General features: G+C 59.2%; 2 protein-coding genes and 1 pseudogene across 2 annotated transcripts; 1 reads left to right on the top strand and 2 right to left on the bottom strand.

Moving 5' to 3' along the window:
* Positions 1-1316: 1316 nt before the first annotated feature.
* Positions 1317-6072, top strand: LOC143386337 (PGC-1 and ERR-induced regulator in muscle protein 1-like). Its single transcript, XM_076841503.2, is given in 4 exon segments — positions 1317-2376; positions 3073-4084; positions 4592-4717; positions 5001-6072. Coding segments are annotated over 4 exon segments (1971 nt in total). The 5' UTR covers positions 1317-1656; the 3' UTR covers positions 5114-6072.
* On the bottom strand, positions 5742-12797 carry LOC143386336 (pleckstrin homology domain-containing family N member 1-like). The gene is made up of 15 exons (XM_076841502.1): positions 12789-12797; positions 10261-10407; positions 10095-10175; positions 9948-10020; positions 9670-9797; positions 9466-9561; positions 9298-9378; positions 8653-8722; positions 8364-8512; positions 8096-8251; positions 7742-7885; positions 7445-7585; positions 7046-7273; positions 6761-6809; positions 5742-6016 (listed from the first exon to the last, which is right to left on the bottom strand). Exons 1-15 carry the CDS (start codon positions 12795-12797, stop codon positions 5991-5993), a joined length of 1578 nt encoding a protein of 525 aa, XP_076697617.1. The 3' UTR covers positions 5742-5990.
* An 83-nt stretch (positions 12798-12880) lies between these two features.
* Positions 12881-16145, bottom strand: LOC143386353 (kelch-like protein 17; annotated as a pseudogene).
* Positions 16146-18474: the final 2329 nt, after the last annotated feature.

Here is an 18474-nt window from a genome sequence, read left to right on the forward strand (position 1 = left end):
AAGGGTCATCCTGATTCCCCTCTCAGAATGGATGAGTTTCAGAGAAGTGTTCAGGGGCTTGCAAAGATTCTGTATTGCCCTGCCAGACTCTTCCTGAGGAAAAGGCCACCCCATCCTGGGTCTGTCCACAAGAGTTGAGTCAGGAATGAAACCACTTTGTACCCCCAGCCCTCCCGGACCTTCTCTGAGGCCCATTATGGGAGGCCTCCACAGAGAGCAAAGAATGCCCCCACCTGCTCTCAAGTCCACCATCAGGTTCAGCAGTGCCTCGGGGGAGACTCTGTGATCCCAGGAGGTAGGCCAGGGAGGCACAGTCCTGCCCTGGGTGGTGAGGGTTCATCTGAAAAGCTGGGCGGGAGACACTCTGGGGGCAGGGTACACATGGGCCTGAGGCTTGTGGTAAGATGGAGGTGCGGGCAGCCTCCTGCCTGGGAGAGGGAGGCCTTTGCAGGGCTGGTCACTGGTCAGCATTCTCTGGCCAGAGTCTTCTGTGACCTTTGCTGGCACCAACTCTGGGCCTGGATCTGCACCAGGACGACGTCCATCACGTAACTGAAGGCTCCTCAAATGCCATCTATTTGTGGCCTGAGCCCTGACTGGCACAAGTCATGTGTGCACAGGGATGAGGTATTTTGGGCAGTAGGGGTGGAGCCTGCAGGGAGAGCATAGCACCATGCTGCCCTGGAATGGGCTGTGTGAACTCCCAGTTCCACTGCCCGGCTGGCTGCCTAGATCAGGTAGGATGTGATCAGCCCCACACTCCTGTCCAAGGCTCCCATTAGCAGACAGCCCCCAGGCCAGAGAGGAGGGCTTGAGTCAGTGGGCAGAAAGAAACTGTACTCTGGTCTCCAGACAGCTTTGGCTCAGGTCTGTCCCAGCCAGTGACCTCCTTTCCTCTGGGTCTGGCAGAGTCTCACCAAGAGCCTCAGAGCAGCCCCCATGGAGGCAGAGTCTGGCTCTCACCAGCTAAGGTGAACTCAGCCAGGGGTGCAGATCCTGAGGATAACGTGAGGGGGCCATTGGGGGTCAGGGACTCAGCTCTGCTCTGTAACATCCAGCCCAAGGTTTTCCTGCTGACCCCTGAGCCAGCTCTGACCTTGGTGAGCTCAGAGGAATCTTGTCCCAGCCAAAGCTGGTGAAGGTCATTGCCCAAGGCTGGTCACCTCCTAGACACTGCAGCCTCCAGTCTATGACCTGCTGTCAACTAGAGCATGCTGGGACCTCCCAGGGCTGACCATCTCCAGGGGCCCTGATCCTTGGCCGGTTGTCCTGGTGCAGTCTGCTCTGAGGGAGCAGAGGCAGTCAGGAGGTCAGAAAGGCTGCTGAGCAGGGGTCAGGGCTGCTGGGGGTGGGGGGAAGGCAAATGCCATGAATCCAGGGTCATGTTTGATTGCAGGACAGTGGCAGTGTGTTGTGATAAAGTTACCATTTAGAGATGATTAGGAGACAAGGCAAGTGGGAGCCGAGGAATTTTTTAATTCAGAAAAAAGGGTTTTGCTTTCTTTCAGGGTGTAGATGGTGTGCCAGGGAGATGTGCGGCATCCCTGGGGTGGGTGGGTTGGTAGCCAGGTGCGCAGGTTGGTGCCCAGAGCCTGGACCTGTGAAGACTCCACTCGGCCCCAAGTTCTGCTGCCTCTCCAGCGCCTCTGTTGACCCATGATGGACAACTTCCAGTACAGCATCCAGCTCAGTGACCAGGACTGGGCTGAGTTCTCTGCCACTGCTGATGAGTGTGGTCTCCTGCAGGCTGGTCTAGCTTCTGGAGATGAGCTCTTGTCCAGTGACATTGACCAAGGGGACAGCAGTGGCAGCAGCCCCCCTGGGCCCCCACCCCTTCTTACTGGGCAGCTTGCTGCCAGGAGGAGGGGCTGTCAGAGCTGTGAAGAGGAGGATGCCGTGGCCACAGGACAGCTGGTCAGAAGGTCTCAGGGTGAGCCTGTCCTGGCTCTGGGACATGGTCAGCAGGCAGCCGGCACGTCCGCACAGTCAGAAGCTCTTCTGTCCCTTGGCTCAGGTGCTGCCCCTCCCGGTCAGTGCTCAGTCCTCCCACGGTCAGCAGCTTCCAGAGAGGAGATGCAGAGGCTCCTGCAGGGCCCGGCCCCCAGCCCCCCTGGTGAGCCCCCTCGGAGTCCCGAGTCTCCTGGCTTCAGCCCCACCTCCCAGAAACCCCCCGACAGCCCTGGAGCCCCAGCACAGAGCCCTGGGCGCAAGAAGAGACGTACTGTGGGTGTAAAGGGGGGAGGGCGCTCAGGAGCCCCAGGCCCTGCTGTTGCCCATCTGGGCTCCCTGCTGCCCACTGAGATCAGGCCTGAGGAGGGCACTGGCCTGGCTGGGTCCAGGGGCAAGGGGTTTGTGGCTGGGGCAGCAAAGCTGACTGCATGAGCCCAGCAGGACACACTGGATCCAGGCTCTGCAGGTGCTCCGGAGCTGAGTGTTCGTCCCCCTGAGCATGTTGCCAGTCCAGGGCCAGGCTGGGGTCTGTGCACACCTGTGCCTGTCACTGAGCAAGGTACAGACCAGATCAGAATAACTCCTAGAGCTGAGCTACACACGGTATCCATATCTGTTCAGGAAACTCATCCAAATGTCTCCCTGGCTAAGCCAGATGTGGCTCTGTCTACACCTGCCTCCAAGCCTCAAATTAACATGGGTCTGTCTATACCTGCTTGCAAGATTCAGCCCAACATGAATCTGTGTATGCTTGACTCTGAGCCTCAACCTGATGTGGCTTTCTCTGCACCTGCCTCCAAACCTCAGTCTGACATGGCTTCATCTACACCTGCCTCTGAGCCTCCTCCCAACGTGGGTCTGTCTATGTCTGTCTCTGAGTCTCAACCCAATGTGGCTTTGTCTGTGCCTGCCTCCAAACCTCAGTCTGATGTGACTTTGTCTACACCTGCATGCAAGCCTCAACCCAACATGGCTTCATCTACATCTCCCTCTGAAAGTCTACCCAACATGGATTTGTCTACACCTGCCCCCAAACTCCAACCTGATGAGGCTTTATCTACACCTGCCTCCAAGGCTCAACCTGACACGGCCATGTCTACATCTGCCTCTGAGCCTCAGTAGGTCCAGATTGGATCTACACCTGTCTCCACACCAAGAGTCTGTGTGGACCTGCATGCAGCAGTGGTGGATTCCTCTACTCTTGGCTCTGTGGCCCTGCCGTGCACAGCTCTGCCGCACTCTGTTTCCAAGGCTGAGTCTGAAGCACCTGTATCCATACCTGACCCCAGAGCCAGTGCTGCTGAGCCCTCCTGGGCCCCTGTCCCCCAAGCAGGGTCTGACACTGTGGGGACAGAGGTGATTGTTCCTCCTGGGGGACCCCAAGAGAAGCCCAGAGAGCAGCCCTCTGAAGGGACCCCAGGACCCCCTGAGGGCGAGCCCCTGCAGGGCCCCATGCAGGCTCCCAAGAGGAAGAAGGTACGATTTTCTATGGCAGTGCCCAGACTGGAGAAGCCAAGGTCAGCAGGGGCCGAGGGCCCACCCTCACCAGTCACACCCCGGCCCTCAGCCCTCAGAATGGCAATGGGGGGCCATGAGGGGTCTCCAGCCTGGAACGCTGTGACAGTCGGGCCCCGGCCCCCGCAGCCGCGGATCCTCAAGCACCTGCCGCCCCCTGCCCCTTCTGCTTCAGTGAGGCCTGGGCTGGGCAGCAGCTTTGCAGTGACCCTCCCAGAGGCCTATGAGTTCTTCTTTTGTGACACCATTGAAGAGGAGGACGAAAGCGTGGCAGAGGAGTGAGCCAGCCAGGCCCTAGGTGAAGTCCAGTGGCCGGACACATGCGAGTTCTTCTTCTGGGATTTTCAGGGCCAGATGTCCCGGCATCAGGGGTGCTGTTCCCCAGCTGCAGCCCTGCCCCCGAGGGTCGAGGCTGTGCCAGTGGCACCCCCTGGTGACCTGGTGCCCATTTCTATCCCCGAGGCCTACAAACACTTCCTTGAGGATGGGTTTGGGGGTGTGCTGCCATCCGTTCTCCAGCTGCGGGCCTCAGAGCACCCCAGGGAAGCGGGGCCCAGGATCTCGTCTGAGCCCAGCCCAGCCACAGTGGAACAACTCAGCCTGGTGGTCATGCGGGCAGGTGCATTCTGCTTAGGCCCGAAGTCCATCCAGGTCTAGGAACACACTGTCCAGGGAGCCCAGCCAGAAGGGCTATGGGGGTGGGGATGGAGCCCAATCTTCGGTCATCAGCCTCTGGGTGGGGGGGCCTTAGGAACCTGTTGGGAGGTCAAGCAAGCTCCAGGAATCCCAGGACATGGTCCACATGGGGCGGCTGAGGCCAGGCACCATGGCCATTCAGGGTCTGACCTGAGTCCAGGCCCAAATGCCAGGGAAGCCCATCTCTAAATCACCACTAGCAGGATAGGTGCTGGGGGTGCTCTGACTTGGGCCTTAGTGAGGCAGGTGATGGCAGCACAGGTGATTCTTAGGACTGGTGTGTCTAGGGTACACATGTCCCAGGGTGGACATGTCCTGGCAGGCGTGCCCAGGGCAGATGTGTTCAGGGCACAAGTGTCAGGGTGGACGTGTCCTGGCAGGCGTGTCTCAGGGTGCAGCAGTCAAGCTCTGGTGTACTTCTCTCTCCTAGGGGAGCTCTGCAGTCCCCTGGCCTCACCTCCCTTCAGTCAGAATGACATGTGTCTGGTGTTTGTGGCTTTTGCCACCTGGGCAGTGAGAACGTCAGATCTACATACCCCGGATGCTTGGAAAACAGGTGTGGGGCTCTGGGGGCAGAGGGAGTTTGTGCCTAGGAGTCAGAAGGAGGGGCTTCCTTGTTCAGCCTCACCTGGGCCCCTAGGGAGGAGGTGTGCACGGGGGGAGGAGGTATGCGCTGGAGGCACAGGTTCTCCCCAACTCTGCTTCTCCCCTGCTGACCGGCTTCCACCCCATTGCTCTGTCCTGCTGGCCTTGTCCTACCCTCTGAGGACTGAGTCATGTGATCAGAAGGGGATGACTGGCAGGAGCCAGCACCAGGAGACCTTGTGCTTCTCTTTCAGTCTTGCTGGCCAACCTTGGCACCATCTCTGCCATCCGCTACTTCTGCAGGCGTGTGAGGCGTGGGCGCACTCCCAGCCGCAGCTGTAGCCGCAGCCCAAGTCCCACCTCCTAGCAGCCAGACCTGGACCACGAAGACACAGGACAGGAGACAAGCATGGTGCCAGGAGGTGCTGCCCTCCTCCTTGCCCTCTGACCCCTGTCTTCCAGGGCGTCCAGGAGAGAGCCAGTGTCTGTGGGGCTGGCTCCCTTGGACTCCACCTGAGGCCCAGCCAGGGGCTGAGGCCGCTCCCCTCCCCTTGGAGGAAGGAAATTTGGAATTATGGGTGGGTAGGGACTGAGCAGGGAACTAGTTAATAGGGTATTGAATTAGCAAATGAAAAGCACAGGGCATCCAGTTAAATTTGAATTTCAGACATGCAATATTTGGGATAAATTTACACTAAGAAATTATTGTTGATGATCTGAAATCTAACTTAACAGGGCATTGTGTTTCATCTGGTTATAGGTTGGGGGGAAGTGGCAGGAGAAGATACTGGAATTAGGAGTGGCAGAGAGGGGCAAGGAGTGCTGGGTTTGGGTGGGGTCAGGACAGGGATGCTAGAGGCCATAGGAGCTAGGGGCATGTTCTGGGGCATCTGCCCTACTCACAAGAGCCTCTTGAACCCTGAGCCCCAAAGGACGTGGTCAAGGTAGTGGTGGTAGGTAGACCTGGGCAGACACCCAGACACCTCCAGTGGTTGCTGCAGCCCCTGTGGTGGGGAGTCTATGGGGCAGGACCTTGGCTCCTCTGAGGAGACCTGGATGAGGATTCAGGGAGAACCTGGTGGCCTCACCCATGAGGACTTGGCTTGGAATTGTCCCTGGTCCCATGGGTCAGCTGGTGTGGAGGTCAAGGCTGAGAGAGTCAGAGATGGGGTGGGAAGGTGAGTGGGGCCGGAGGTGGCAGAGCAGTGGCAGGGGGTCTGCCCAGGGCAGTGTGCACAGGGTCTTCAGGATGGTGGGAGATTCCTGGTTCCTTGGTGGAGGACACAGGTAGACAGCACCAATAAAATCTCCTCTCTCTTCCTTGTTTATGGCATCAGTGTCTGACTAGCCCCATCCATACACCCAAGCACTGACCCCCACCCCTGCCCACTTTGAGGGACACCTTTATGCCTCTGCCTGTGCTGTTTCACACCTTGAGACCTAGGAGCCTCATGCTCCAACCTCACACACTCAGACCCTGCCAACCTGACCTAGCCCTCTGTCCTGCACATCCATGTGGCCCCCAACTTCCAGGTTAAGTTCCCTCCCTGAGGGCAGAGCTGCAGATGGCATCTGCAGATGTTCAGCACCTCCCTGAAGACCCTTGCTGGGTTGTGGTCAGCCACACAGCCAGGGTGTCCCCAGGGATGAGGCGCCTATTCTTAGCTATTCCAGCTTCTACCCATCTGCCCTCAGGTCCTGGATACTCCTTTGACTTGCTGGGGTCAGACCCACGCTGGGGATTTGACATGGGTCAAAAGATTAGGTGACTGCAGGTCCCTCTCCAGGGTCAGAACTGAACAGATGTGGTTCTGACAAGCAGCCCTGGCCAGGGGCCATCAGATCCACTGCATGAGCCCCCCCTCTGCCTCAAGCCTTCTGAGCCGTGGCCATTTCTGGTGGGAGGAAGATGAAGTCTTGTCACCATCGGGTGGGGAGGGCAGAGACCCATCAGCCTGCAGGAAGCTACATCCTGGTTTGTACTTACCCCCAGGGAGGCAGGAACCCCACTCACCTGAGGGAGGTGGCAGAGGGGTGGGTGACACTTCCCTGGCAGGGGAGACCTGGGAACCCCAAACCACAAGTCTGAGAGCAAGGCAGATCCCCAGGAAGGGAGCATAAAGATCAGCCTAGAACCTGCCACAGCCCTCCCATCCTTGTCTCCTGGTCCTGCTTGCCCCACATTCTCCTATTTCTCTCTCTCTCCTGCTCCCTCCAAGTTCTAGGTCTGCCCAGCACCCTTTGGGCCCAGGGACTGGGCCTCCTCACTCCTCCTCCTGCAGTGGGGGCTGCTACTCACCAGCTGAGGGGAATCTGGGGGCTGTGGACCCCGGTCCTTGATGGGACCCCGGTGTCCCTGAGCAGCTCGGGACTGCAGGGCTCCTTTCATGGAGACCAAATGGGGAGCTGGGGGGCCAGGAGAGCTGGAGAGTCCAGAGCAGGGACCAGTGACAGGCACAGACACAGGGACCAAGGGGAATGGGCTGCAAGGCTCTGGTCCAGGTGAGCTTCGCACTGCACTGAGGAACTGCCAGGAGAATGGGGGTAATGTGAGGCCCTGGGTGAGGGCCACCAGGGAGCACAGGGGTTCCCGCCCCGGGCACCCCCTTAGCCTCCCATCATAGCAAACCTCAGGGTTTGGCCTCTCCCTGACTTCAGGCTGTGGCACATTCAGCCCTGTCACCAGCAGGCAACTGACCTCATCCAGGCCCCTGAGATCTGCGATCCTGCGATGGGAAGTGGCAGGTGGGTTGTAGGGATCAGCATACAGCGGGGAGTGTGGTGCCTCCAGGGGCTGCTCTGGGGCCTCTGGGCCACACTCCAGGCCCAGCCTGCCCACCTGAACGAAGGTGTAGAAGAGACAGTCCTTGAGTTAGAAGTAGCAGAACCTCTCTCTGCATGAAAGAGGCCTCGGGACCTGCAGGCCCAGCCAGGCTGAGAGACCAGGCCAGGGAGGCAGGGCAGGAGGGAAAGCCACCCTGCAGGGCTGGGCCACCTTGGTCAGGTGCAGATGCATGTGTGGTGGTACGGCAGGACCAGGCAGCTCCCCTCGGGCCTGGCCCCTGGACCGGCTGCTGCGCTTCAGATCTGCTCTCCATTGGACAATGCTGGCACAGTCAGTTTCAGAATTGGGCTGGCCCTGTGGGGGACCAAAACCTTCCAGAAAGTTCTCTTGGCCCTTCCCACTCAATTCTCTGAGGCCCCATGGCACTCCCTCCAGTCTAAGTCCCCCCAACCCAGGAACCAGGGTCCAGGCTCAGGTTGACGAGGCGTGGGAACCAGTCTCCCAGGCACACAGAAGCCTCATGCTTCCTACCCCTCTTCCTCAGCCATTCCCCCAGGTACTCACAGGTGCAGGCTGGGTAGGAGCAGGGCAGCCTGCAGTGGACAGCACTGAGGACTCAGGGAGGGAGTGGCTGGTGTGCTTGGAGGTGGGCACTGGGCACCCTGAATCCCAGCTGGTCCGTCCATCAGAGGAAAGTGAGCCTCGGACACCACCTGTGACCTGGGCAGTCAGGGGATGAGCTGGGTGGCCAATCCCTCTCCCCACCCACCTATGTCTGGACCCACCCCTCTATCCCCAGGGCCTGAGCCAAGGTCCTTCTGCTGCCCCTCACCTGTGTGGGCCCCTGCAGGCCTGGGAAGCTCTCAGGGTTAAGCAGCAGGGGGCCCCCATCCTGTCTGGAAACCGTCTGGAGGCAGAGCAGCCAGTGGCGGTAATCTTCATGACTGGCACACACCACCCGGATGGTATGGATGAATCGGCCTGTACACAGACTCCATGAGGTGGGGCCTGGCAGCACAGGTGTACCCCACAGAGTCCCCATAAAGAGCTGGGCTGGCCACCAGGCTCACTCCCCTTCCCCCTGGTGCCAAGGCAGGGGCGGAGTCTGGGTCAGAACGGACCTGAGATCAGGAACGAGCAGGTCTGCTTCTCTTCCAGGTTGATGTGGATGGCAGTGAGTGGCAACTCCCCCTGTGGGCAGTGAGTGAGGCCTATGCCTTCCTGGGAGCAGCTCCAGCCCCTGCCTGGCCCCATCCCCCAGTCTTCCAGAGCTGGGCTGGGCACCCAGACAGTCCAGCACCAAGGCCAGTTCCCTGAGGAAGTAGGGCAGCTAAAGTCTCTCCTGGGGACATCATCACCCAGGTCTGCTCACCAACTCACATAGCAGATGGGGAATGACCCCCAGGCAGGGAAGCCCCTGTGTGTCTCCTAAGTGTACACCAGTGACGTGCTCACTGGCATGTATGCACACTCCCATCAGGCAGCAGGAGCACATACCAATGACTCCCAGGAGGGTCCCACCTCATGCCACCTGCCCAAGGGCGATGATCTGGCTGGTGGCTGAGGGCCCTTCAGGATGAGGAAGGTGCTCCAGGGAGGAACTCTTTCACCTCAGAGCTGAGATCAGGCTGACCAGGCAGTGAGCCAGATGGGTGGAGCCCTGTGCTCTGTCCCAACAGGCCTTGATATACAGGTTCTCCCTGAGTTGCCGCCCCCACTACACACAGCATGCCTCCCTGGGCAGGTCCACCCTGGGGAGGGCCCACCTTAAAGGCAATCCCATCTGGTTCCTCAGAGAAGATGGCCAGGGATGTTGGGTACAGGACCAGGAGCCAATCCCATTGCTCCTGCAAGGGGTCAAAAGATAGCATGGGTAGGGCTGGGCACCATGGGCTGTCCCACCTCCCCCTTTACCCTGCCCACATCCTCTCCACCTGTGAAGGCAGGTGCTGCAGCTTGACCCTTGAGGCACAGATGGCACTGCCCACAGATTCACGCCCAGATGCCCTCCACAGCCAGGTCAGACGGCACTGCAGGGACCAGGGGAGCTCATCCCCTGAGGGGCCCTGTGGAGGAGGCCATCAGGGTAGGCTGGCAGAGAACGAGGGGGGAGGGGCTTGCAGGTTCCTGACACTGACCTGTGGGGGCACAGAGTGGCAGTGCCGCAGTCCCCCGACAAGGGCCATCTGCTTTTCCAAGTGGTAGAGCCAGCAGCGGAGCTCATCTTCACTGGGACAGAGAACGAGGAGTGGGGCGGGCAGTGGTCCTGGGGGTGGAGGAGCAGTGTGGGCTGAGGTGGGCCCAAGCTTGGAGCCCCAGAGTCCAAGCACAGGCCCCTCTCCAAGGGATCTGTGCAGATTGATCCATGGCCCTGGCTGGGAGGCACCCTTCTAGGAGGCCAGTGTCCTTCACATACCTGTGATCTGGAAGCCATGCTCTCCAGTCTCCTCAAGGGGGCAGATGCTCAACTCCACCAGCGGCAACAGCCCCTGCCAGAGAACAGGTAGTAGCAGTTGCAGAAACTCTCAGGGGCCTTTCCCCCACCCTTGCCCAGGCCCCTTACCTGGAATGTGAGTCCTGCAGAACTGTGAGCCTGGAAGTAGAGGTGGGAAGGGAACAGCTCCAGGTAGCAGTCATTGGTATCCTGGGGAGAGCAGATGCCCATCTGAGGGACTGGGGCAGACAGGATGGTGGGGTATGGGTCCCTGAGCATGCCCCCCAGCCCCCACCTGGCTGTGCTGGAACCACAGCTGGACCTTGGCATAGTGTACCACCTTGCCCAGGTTCCTCACGGGCACCTTCCGCCGCCCCTTCTTGAACACACTCAGGATGGGCTGCTCCAAGTTCTCCGGCTGATTCTCCAGGCCTGGAAAGTCCTAGGGGAGTAGGGCTTGGGGACTGGCCAGATAGGGCCAGCAACCCCAATCCATTACTCAGCCACCCATATAGTCCTGATCTGTCCATGCCAGGCCACACAACACACACAGGCAGATGCACACAGCCTGTATACATGGAATGGTGGCAGAATACACAATATGCACACAATACAGCTCCCCAGTCCATGCTACCTGGTCTAGCAGTGACAGAGAAGTTGGGACTTGGTGGAGTCAACCCTTAGCTTCACCACCTCCTGGTTCTGCAGCTCTATTTTGTTTGTTCAATCTCCCCAGACTTTTCAAAGGAGTTTTGGGGTGTCTGGGTGAGATAGTGCATAAAACCCTGCCTTTTACCAGTAAACTGGTAAATGTTTAACACCTGATTCTATAAGCAAAAACAGACAAAAAAAAAAAAGCAAAAACCCGAGCCCTAATCTGTAATATACACCAATTTCCTTGGTGTAATATTCGCACTGCAGCCTGCCTGGATACCAACATGGGTTCTGGGTGCTCAAGTGCTAGTTGCTCTAGCATACCGAGCATGGGCCTCAGTCTCTCACACAAAAACGGCAATGACTAAGGGTTCTCTGCGACCTGCCCCTCCACTCTTCCTCCCTCTCTTTCTCTCAAATCAGGCACATGTCTGAATCGGGCTGTTCCCTTGGCTGGGGCCACTCAGCACTGACTCTCCACATCACAACCTTGGGGCCTTTGCTCAGCTCTCACCTTCTCCCTGGCTGCACACTCTTCTAAAATTCCAGCCTTTCCTGTTCTAGTTGGCTGCCTTACCACAGTCGACTTACTCTATTTCTACTTAGTCATCCTGTCTATCTGCCACTGCTGAGTCTCCAGGGCCTGGAACGTGCTGCGGGGGGGGGGGGGTCAATGTATTATGCTGAAGGGAAGGAAGAAGGGCCAATGTCTACACAGCACTTAGGTAGTCCTGGCAGAGAGTTTGTTCTCTACCAATGGGGGCTTTGATATCAGAGCCAGGGTCAGATAGGAGTCAGGTGCTAAGGGACTGGAGAGGACTGTGACCTACTAGCTTAGGGGCAAATTCTGTTGGGGGTCACATTTGGGTCACCTGCAGGGCTGCTGTGTCCTGGCCAAGCCAAGCTGCCCCTTGGGCAAGCCTAGGAATGTGAACAGACAGATCAGAGTTCCCCCGCTTCTCTGCCTCTGGGTGGGGCCTTCTGCACCCACACCCAGTGTGGGAAGATTCCAGATGACACTCTCGAAAAAATAGACCATGAATCCGTAAGGGCTATGCCACTGGTCCTGGGGCCTAGGTCAGCCTTGGGGCCCGGGCAGGACAGTTAGGAACTGCAGTAGGGATGGAAGCATGGATGCTGTCCAAGCCTGGCCAGGGCCCTCCCTGGCCCCTATCTCCCAAGGCTCAAGGGGTCTTGACCCTTTTCCAAGGGAGGACCACTAGAGGCACCATGCCTCATGGGACTCCCTCCAGGGTCACACTGCCTATCCTGGGCTGAACAGAGAGAGTCAGGGTCTGAGATGTAGCCCCTTCTCTGAGGCAGCATACTTTCTGAAGCCAGCAGCTGACTACAAGAGCCCTGAGACCTTAGACAGGGGACAGGGGATGACACGGGGTCCCAGCCTGGTGGGACAGTGAGAAAGGTAGGCTCTGGGAGCCCATGCCAGCTGCTTCAGTCCTGACCCAGAGTCCGCGCCCCCACTTCCAGCATAAGATCCGTGGGCAGGGTCCCACAGGAGGGAGCTTCAGTCTAGGTTCTGCCCAAACCAGTGCCAGCTGTTGGGGAAAGAGGCTAGGTCTCCTCTACTCAGGCAGTCCATCGTCCCACAGGGGCACCCTCAGTTCCTTCAGGAGAAGTAGCCTAACAAGTGCTTAGTGGTCACTTCCTTTCTGTGCTGGGGCAGGAGGCACCAGCATAGGTAGGATTGCAGTGGGCAGTGGATATCTGGGAGCACTTTCCTGCGAGACCCTGAAGGAGAAACTAAGGCCTGCAGTAGGTGACCAGCTGGCTCTCTGTCGCCTGAAACCCTTAACTTTCTCAAGCGACATCACCCAAAGAACTGCAACATAGATGCAACCAGTTAGCTGGAGATCTAACCTGGCACCGCCTACCCCTGAGAAGCGTGTCGAAGCTTCAGAGGCCTCGCCCAAAGGCCAGGCGCAGGGCTCACCACTGACTCAGTCCCAGTCTGGGTTTCGTTCTAGGCCAGACTTTCAGCGGATGAGCTGCCTGGTTGGGTATTCCTGGGCAAGTGTCCCCTTTGGGCCCAGCCCTAGACTGGAGGAGAGGACCCCAGGAAGGAAAAGGGATGGGGAGAGACCAGGCCTAAGAACTGCTTGGCCTAGGTAAAGAGGCTTTGGGGACTCTGATGGCCTGGACAGGCAGTACCTTTGCCATCCCCCATCAGACACAACTTGGTACAGCCTCACCTCCTGCTGCCGAGCCACCCTGCAGGGTCATGGGGGCCTCAACCCCAGCTACTACCTGCTGAGACAGGAAGCCCCATCATAGCCGCCATCTGCGTACAGGAGCCCGTGCAGGGCAGCTATGCCCAGGCAGCTGCGCCGCGTGCCCATGGACACCTCAGGTTGCCATGTGTTGGTCACAGGGTCATACGATTCCACAGTAGCCAGGTCTGAGGTCCTATCATAGCTAGGAGAGGGGTCCACTACTGGTCAAGGAAGGCCTAGCAAGCATGTGCCAAGCCCCGGACCCAAGCCTGGCCTCTATGCTTACCCGCCCACAGCATACAGCCGGATTCCTACAGCAGCCACTCCCACTTGGGCCCGGCGTGTGGACATGGAAGCTACTACGTGCCAGCGGTCAGTTCGAGTGTCATATGCTTCACAGTTGCCATGGATGGCAAAAAGACTCCCGCCACCTAGGAAAGGGGAGGTGACAGGATAGGAGGAGAGGCACTGGGAGGCAACCAGTGGGAGTCTAGCATAGCCTGAGAGCAAGAGTATTGGGACTCTGGGGGTGGATCACACTCCACAGGGCCTGGAGAGACCCTGGATGGAGGAGGAGGGAGCAGGTCAAGACCTGACCAATGTGGTGGGCTGGGCTTGTGTTGGGTATGGCCAGGGCAGGGGTGTCAGAGGAAGGGGCCGGATGGGCATACCCACGGCAAAGAGCACAGGGCCGGCATCCTCACAGTGCTGGGGCCGTGTGCGGCTGGTACCCAGTACACCTCTCTGCTCAGGCAGCAGGTGGAACTTGAGGGCCTCAATGAGCAGATCCTTGCAGTCAGGGTGATGCCTCACCAGGTTCTCAGCATCCATGTGGCCCAGCAGGAAGTCGCGGCTCATCAAGGGCAGTCGCACACACTTCATCAGCTGGGGCAGGAGTGCCAAGGTCAGGGGACCCTCAGGCACACTTGCCTCAGGGCTGAGACCCTGGCTCAGATGCCTGTACCACCTGTACGATGGGTTCTTGAGACAGATGCCTGCACTGCCCCCATGGTGTCCCTGAACGGGAGAGGCCAGGGACTCCATGAGGCACACCCAGGCTTCAGCCACCATGGTCCCTCCCCAACACCACAAGGGGTCCCGAGGCCTGGCCTTACTCTTGGAACGTGCTGCCTCCGAGTGTCCACGTCATGTTTGACCCAGCTCAGGACAGCACGGTAGACATCTTCTTCTGAAGGTACATTCAGGCTGTCACTAGAGACAAATTCCAGCACCTGGGGATAGGGGTCCTCAGGCATGAGATCTGGGGAGGGTCCTGCGAGACCAGGGAGCCCCCTGAAGGTATCTGGGAGGGAGGGTCTGGAGGTGGTGGTGGGGTCAGTGTTTCTACAGGAAGGGGCCCAGCAGGGTCAGGAGCTGTGGATTGGTTCCTGGGGGCCTAGATCCCAAATAGTCTTGGGGACATGGAACCAGGACTGGGGTTTAGGAGCAGAGGCTGTTAAGGATGAGATGAGATGAAGAGTCCAAGGCAAAGACCTGGGTAGAGCCAGGAGATGGGAACAGGGTTGGGGGTGCCCAGGCGACAGGTCACAGGGTGGGCATGGGTCAGAAGCTTGGAATGAGGCCTGGGGAACAGAGAGCAAAGGGTGAAGGAGGGTGCTGGGGTGGGAAGGGGCAGGGTGTGGGTTGGGCCCTGTGGGCAGGTTACCTGCTTCAGCGGCAACAGCATGAACTCCTCGGTCTTGGCCACGTCCACAAAGTGCAGCACATACCTGTGTGCTGCATTGAGCAGGTCACTGCAGGAGTGCGTATCGGCAAAGCCCCGGATGCCCAGGCAGTTGGAGGGGTCCAGCTGACTCAGCAGGAACTTGCAGCAGGCATCCCGGACGCCGTTCAGCTGCAGCAGGCTGGCAGCTGGGAGCAACGTCTGTGGAACATGGAGATGGGGTCTGGTGGGAGGTGCCCAGGCTGTGAAAGTAACTGGAGGGTTTGGGGAGAGGCCTGTGAGGGGCCAGGGCATGGGGAGACCTGGCAGGAGGCACACTGCCTCACCTGTACGTTGCCCTCGCCTACTACAATCTCAGCCGTATATGCAAACTGCACCAGTTGGTCCAAGGCCTGAGGGTCAATGTCATTCAGTGTCACATGAGTCTGGCGGCTCTCACTCATCTCATCTGTGGGGACAGTAGTCAGGCTGGTACCTGTCCCGGGAGAGCTGCAGAGAGCCCCCAAGTGCCACCCAGACTGTGGTACTTGCTTGTGAACATGGCATGGAAGTAGGGGCTACAGGAGGCCAGCAGCACCTTGTGTGCACGGATCTCCTTGGCGGCCACATGCAGGATGATGTCACATAGGAGGCCACGCTGCCGCATTGGGCTCATGGCTACGAAGGCATCATGGTAGTGCAGCTTGGAGTTGTGGGCCACACTGTGGCCCTCGCGGCTCAGTAGCTGCATGGCACCTTCCATGGGGGCCTGCCTGGGCCAAGCTCGCTCTGCCTCTGGGCTGCAGGTGGGCAGGGCCAGGTCAGGGTTAGCCCTGTAGGGGGCTGCTCACCCACCTCCTCTGTACCACCAGACTTCTGGGTATGGCCAGGGCAGCCAAGTCAGCCATCTGTCCAGCAGTCCAGTGGCCATAACGTCTGCATCAAGGCCCACCTAGTAATGCTGCCCGCCTGGAGCAAGACCTCCCCTCCTGTACAGGGAGCTACCCTGGAGCCAGACCAGACTCTCTTCTAAGCCTACTCCCACTGGGGGATCATCCAGACACTGCTGCCCTGACTGTCCAGCTTCCTCTGCCCACCTCCCTTCTCAGCTACTAAGTTCACCCATCTCTTGTTCCCCTTGAGAGACAGGTATCCTCGACCCTTCTAAGGATAGGGCTCCTGCCTTGCCAGCCACCCTTCCCATCCCTCAGCAGTACTGGGAATGTGGGAGGTGTACGCAGGGAACCGGCCAATGCCTGCTTTAAAGCAGACCCCTGGCCCCCGGTACAGCAGGTGGACCTCCCGTTGTGGAGGAATTCAAGGGCAGGCAAGGGGCTTAGGGCCTCTCTTTCCTGCCCCCCCCCCCCCCCGCAGGACTCAGGAGTTCCCAGAACCGCTGCCGTGGCCGAAGGACCGAGGGGCTCGGACTTCACACGACCCAGGCCTGTGGCAGCCTCTCGGGCAACGCCGTTCTCCCGAGTCCCCCGGTCCCTCCATCGGTCCTCGGCGCCGCCCGCTCTCCGCCCTACTCACGCCGGCGGCTGCGGCGGTGGCGCCTCGGGCCCGGGGCCCCGGGCTGCCGTTCTCCGGGCTCTGCGTCCTGCCGGCTGGGTGCTCGCCGCGCGGCTGCATCAGCTCAACCACCGAACTGCCGCTGTGAAGGGCGCAGGACAAACGAGAGCGACTGCTGGAAGGAGGCTCAGCAGCGGTGGCCCCTCAGCGTCGCGCGCCTCCCCGGCTGCAGACAAGGTTTCTCGGCGCCGCCCGCCCCATCTCTCGCGCTCCCACCTGAAGCCATGAGGGTGCGAACGCGCCCTCCCGCCTGGAAGCCACCGGCTACGCAGCGGAGAATCGCAGAGCCAGCCACAGGGCGGGGCTCGGCCGGGGGCGGGGCCGACCCGGAAGTAGTGCTGTAGCGCACGGCTTTCTGGGGCCGGAAGTGTGGCGCTCGCGGCGGGCTCGGCGTCATGGCGGAGGCGAGGAGCCGCAGGAGGTAAGTCTGCCGTGTTCCTTGCGGGAGCCTATGCTCTGGCTTGTCCTCACCTCTTTCGAAGGCTGGGGCTAGTGGGCTGGTGCCTTGTGACCCTCCATGACCCGCAGGCGCCTGGCGGAGCTGACGGTGGACGAATTCCTGGCCTCAGGCTTGGACTCTGAGTCCGAGTCCGAGTCCGAGGGCTCCCCGGAGGCGGCGACGCGGGAGCGGGAGTCACGCGGATGTGGAGCTGCGCGGTGTCTGGAGCCCGTCAGGGTCCCCGCGGCACGGTAAGCCGGCGCGCCTGGGTGGCTTGCTGTGTCAGCCTTCCTCCGGGTGGGGCAGGCGTTGGCGGGTGACACAGAGTTGCGTTTCTGACCCAGTAGAGTTCGGTGTGGGGCGGACCCTTCTGTAGCGCGCAGGGGGCGGTCAGGAACCACGCGAGGGGCCGGAGGGAGGTTGAGCGGAGAGCCGGGCCGGCTCCGTGCCTGCAGACCCAGCCACTGGGAAGGCTGAGGCAGGAGAGCCCAAGTTTGAGGCCAGCCTGGGCAATTTATCAACACCCTGTCTCAAAGCAGAAAGGGCTGGGGATGTAGCTCCGAAGAAGAGCGCTTACCTAGCGCTTGAGGAGCCCTGGAGTCAGTCTCCAGTGTCCTAACTACAGTAACAAAGTGGATGCCAAGTGGCCAAACTTGGGAGGGCGACAGCCTGAGTTTTGAGTGACAGCCCGAAGGGGTAGGCTGTGTGGACCGTACAGCAGGAACGGAGAAGGTCTTGAAGTGGGAACCCATGAGGAAGGGGTGACTGGTAGGAGAAGTGGGAAAGTAGTTGAAGATGCACCCAGAGGGTGGGTGATGAGGAATCAGGTTAGATCACCCAGTAAAATGGGAAGTTTCCTCAGAGCGAGAGCTGTGAAGCAACATCCTGTGACATTTTTTAAAAAAGGGAAAAGGTCACTCCGGTTTCTGTGCCAAAAAGGATCATAGGTGAGGAGGGTGGGAATGGAGAGGCCATTATGGTGATTGAGAATTGAGAGATGTGGTGGTTTGCAAGGAGACTTTGGTGGTTTTGAAGATGTTGTTGATGAGTTATAGGGACAGGTCTTTTGTGGGGACTGCATGGTGCCAGCACAGCAAGTCTGGGGAGAGCACAGGTTGAGTGTCTGTGTGCTAGAGGTTAAAGCAATGGGGAGAGGCTTCTGGGTACAGGAGTCCAGAAGAGAGTTATGTTTTCTGAAAACTTAACATTGTGGGAAACCTCCTGCTTGTTGTTGATGGCTGCTGTGCAGGGAGCAGAATAACCTTGTGGTCTCTCTGAGGAGGCCCACAAGTGGCTATGTGGACAAGAAGCCAACCTCCTGCTGGTTTTTCACTGGCTTACTGACTCCTGCCTTCTCAGTAGGCATAAAGGCAGTGCCTCTGAGCACAAGGACCAGCTCTCTCCGCTGAAGGAAAAAGATCCAGAATTCTACAAGTTCTTGCAAGACAATGACCAGAGCCTGCTAAATTTAGTGACTCAGACAGCTCTAAGGAGGAAGAGGAGCAGTTTCACTCCTTGCCAGGTGCACTGGAGGTGAGGACAGCACAGGCCTGTCCATCAGGGCACCTGTGGCTTCTACACCCTCCCCCAGCATGACTCTTCTGTGCTGGGGGAGGGCGTACAGAAGGTCACCTGGGTTCATGGGTCACCACTGGGCTGGGTAGAGAGTACAGGGAAGGTCTCCTGGGGGTCATGGGTCTCCAAATGAGCCAAGGGACAGCACTGGACTGGGCAGGGAGTGCACAGAAGGTCACCTGGGGTTATGGGTAACCACTGGGCTGGGCAGGGAGTGCAGAGGAGGTCTCCTGGGGGCCATGGGACAGAACTGGGCTGGGTAGGGAGTGCAGAGGAGGTCTCCAAATGAGCCAAAGGACAACACAGGGCTGGGCAGGGAGTGTAGAGGAGATCTCCAAATGAGGCATGGTGTATCTGGTGTAGGAAGCAAGCAAA

Source organism: Callospermophilus lateralis, unplaced genomic scaffold (assembly GCF_048772815.1).
Source record: "Callospermophilus lateralis isolate mCalLat2 unplaced genomic scaffold, mCalLat2.hap1 Scaffold_109, whole genome shotgun sequence".
In the NCBI taxonomy this organism is placed as follows: domain Eukaryota; kingdom Metazoa; phylum Chordata; class Mammalia; order Rodentia; family Sciuridae; genus Callospermophilus; species Callospermophilus lateralis.

Coding starts and splice junctions, on each gene's coding strand:
- LOC143386336 (XM_076841502.1), bottom strand. Junction 10,176..10,260: donor TGTGGTTCCAGCACAGCCAG/GTGGGGGCTGGG, acceptor TGCTCTCCCCAG/GATACCAATGACTGCTACCT. Junction 8,513..8,652: donor CTGCTCGTTCCTGATCTCAG/GTCCGTTCTGAC, acceptor GTCTGTGTACAG/GCCGATTCATCCATACCATC.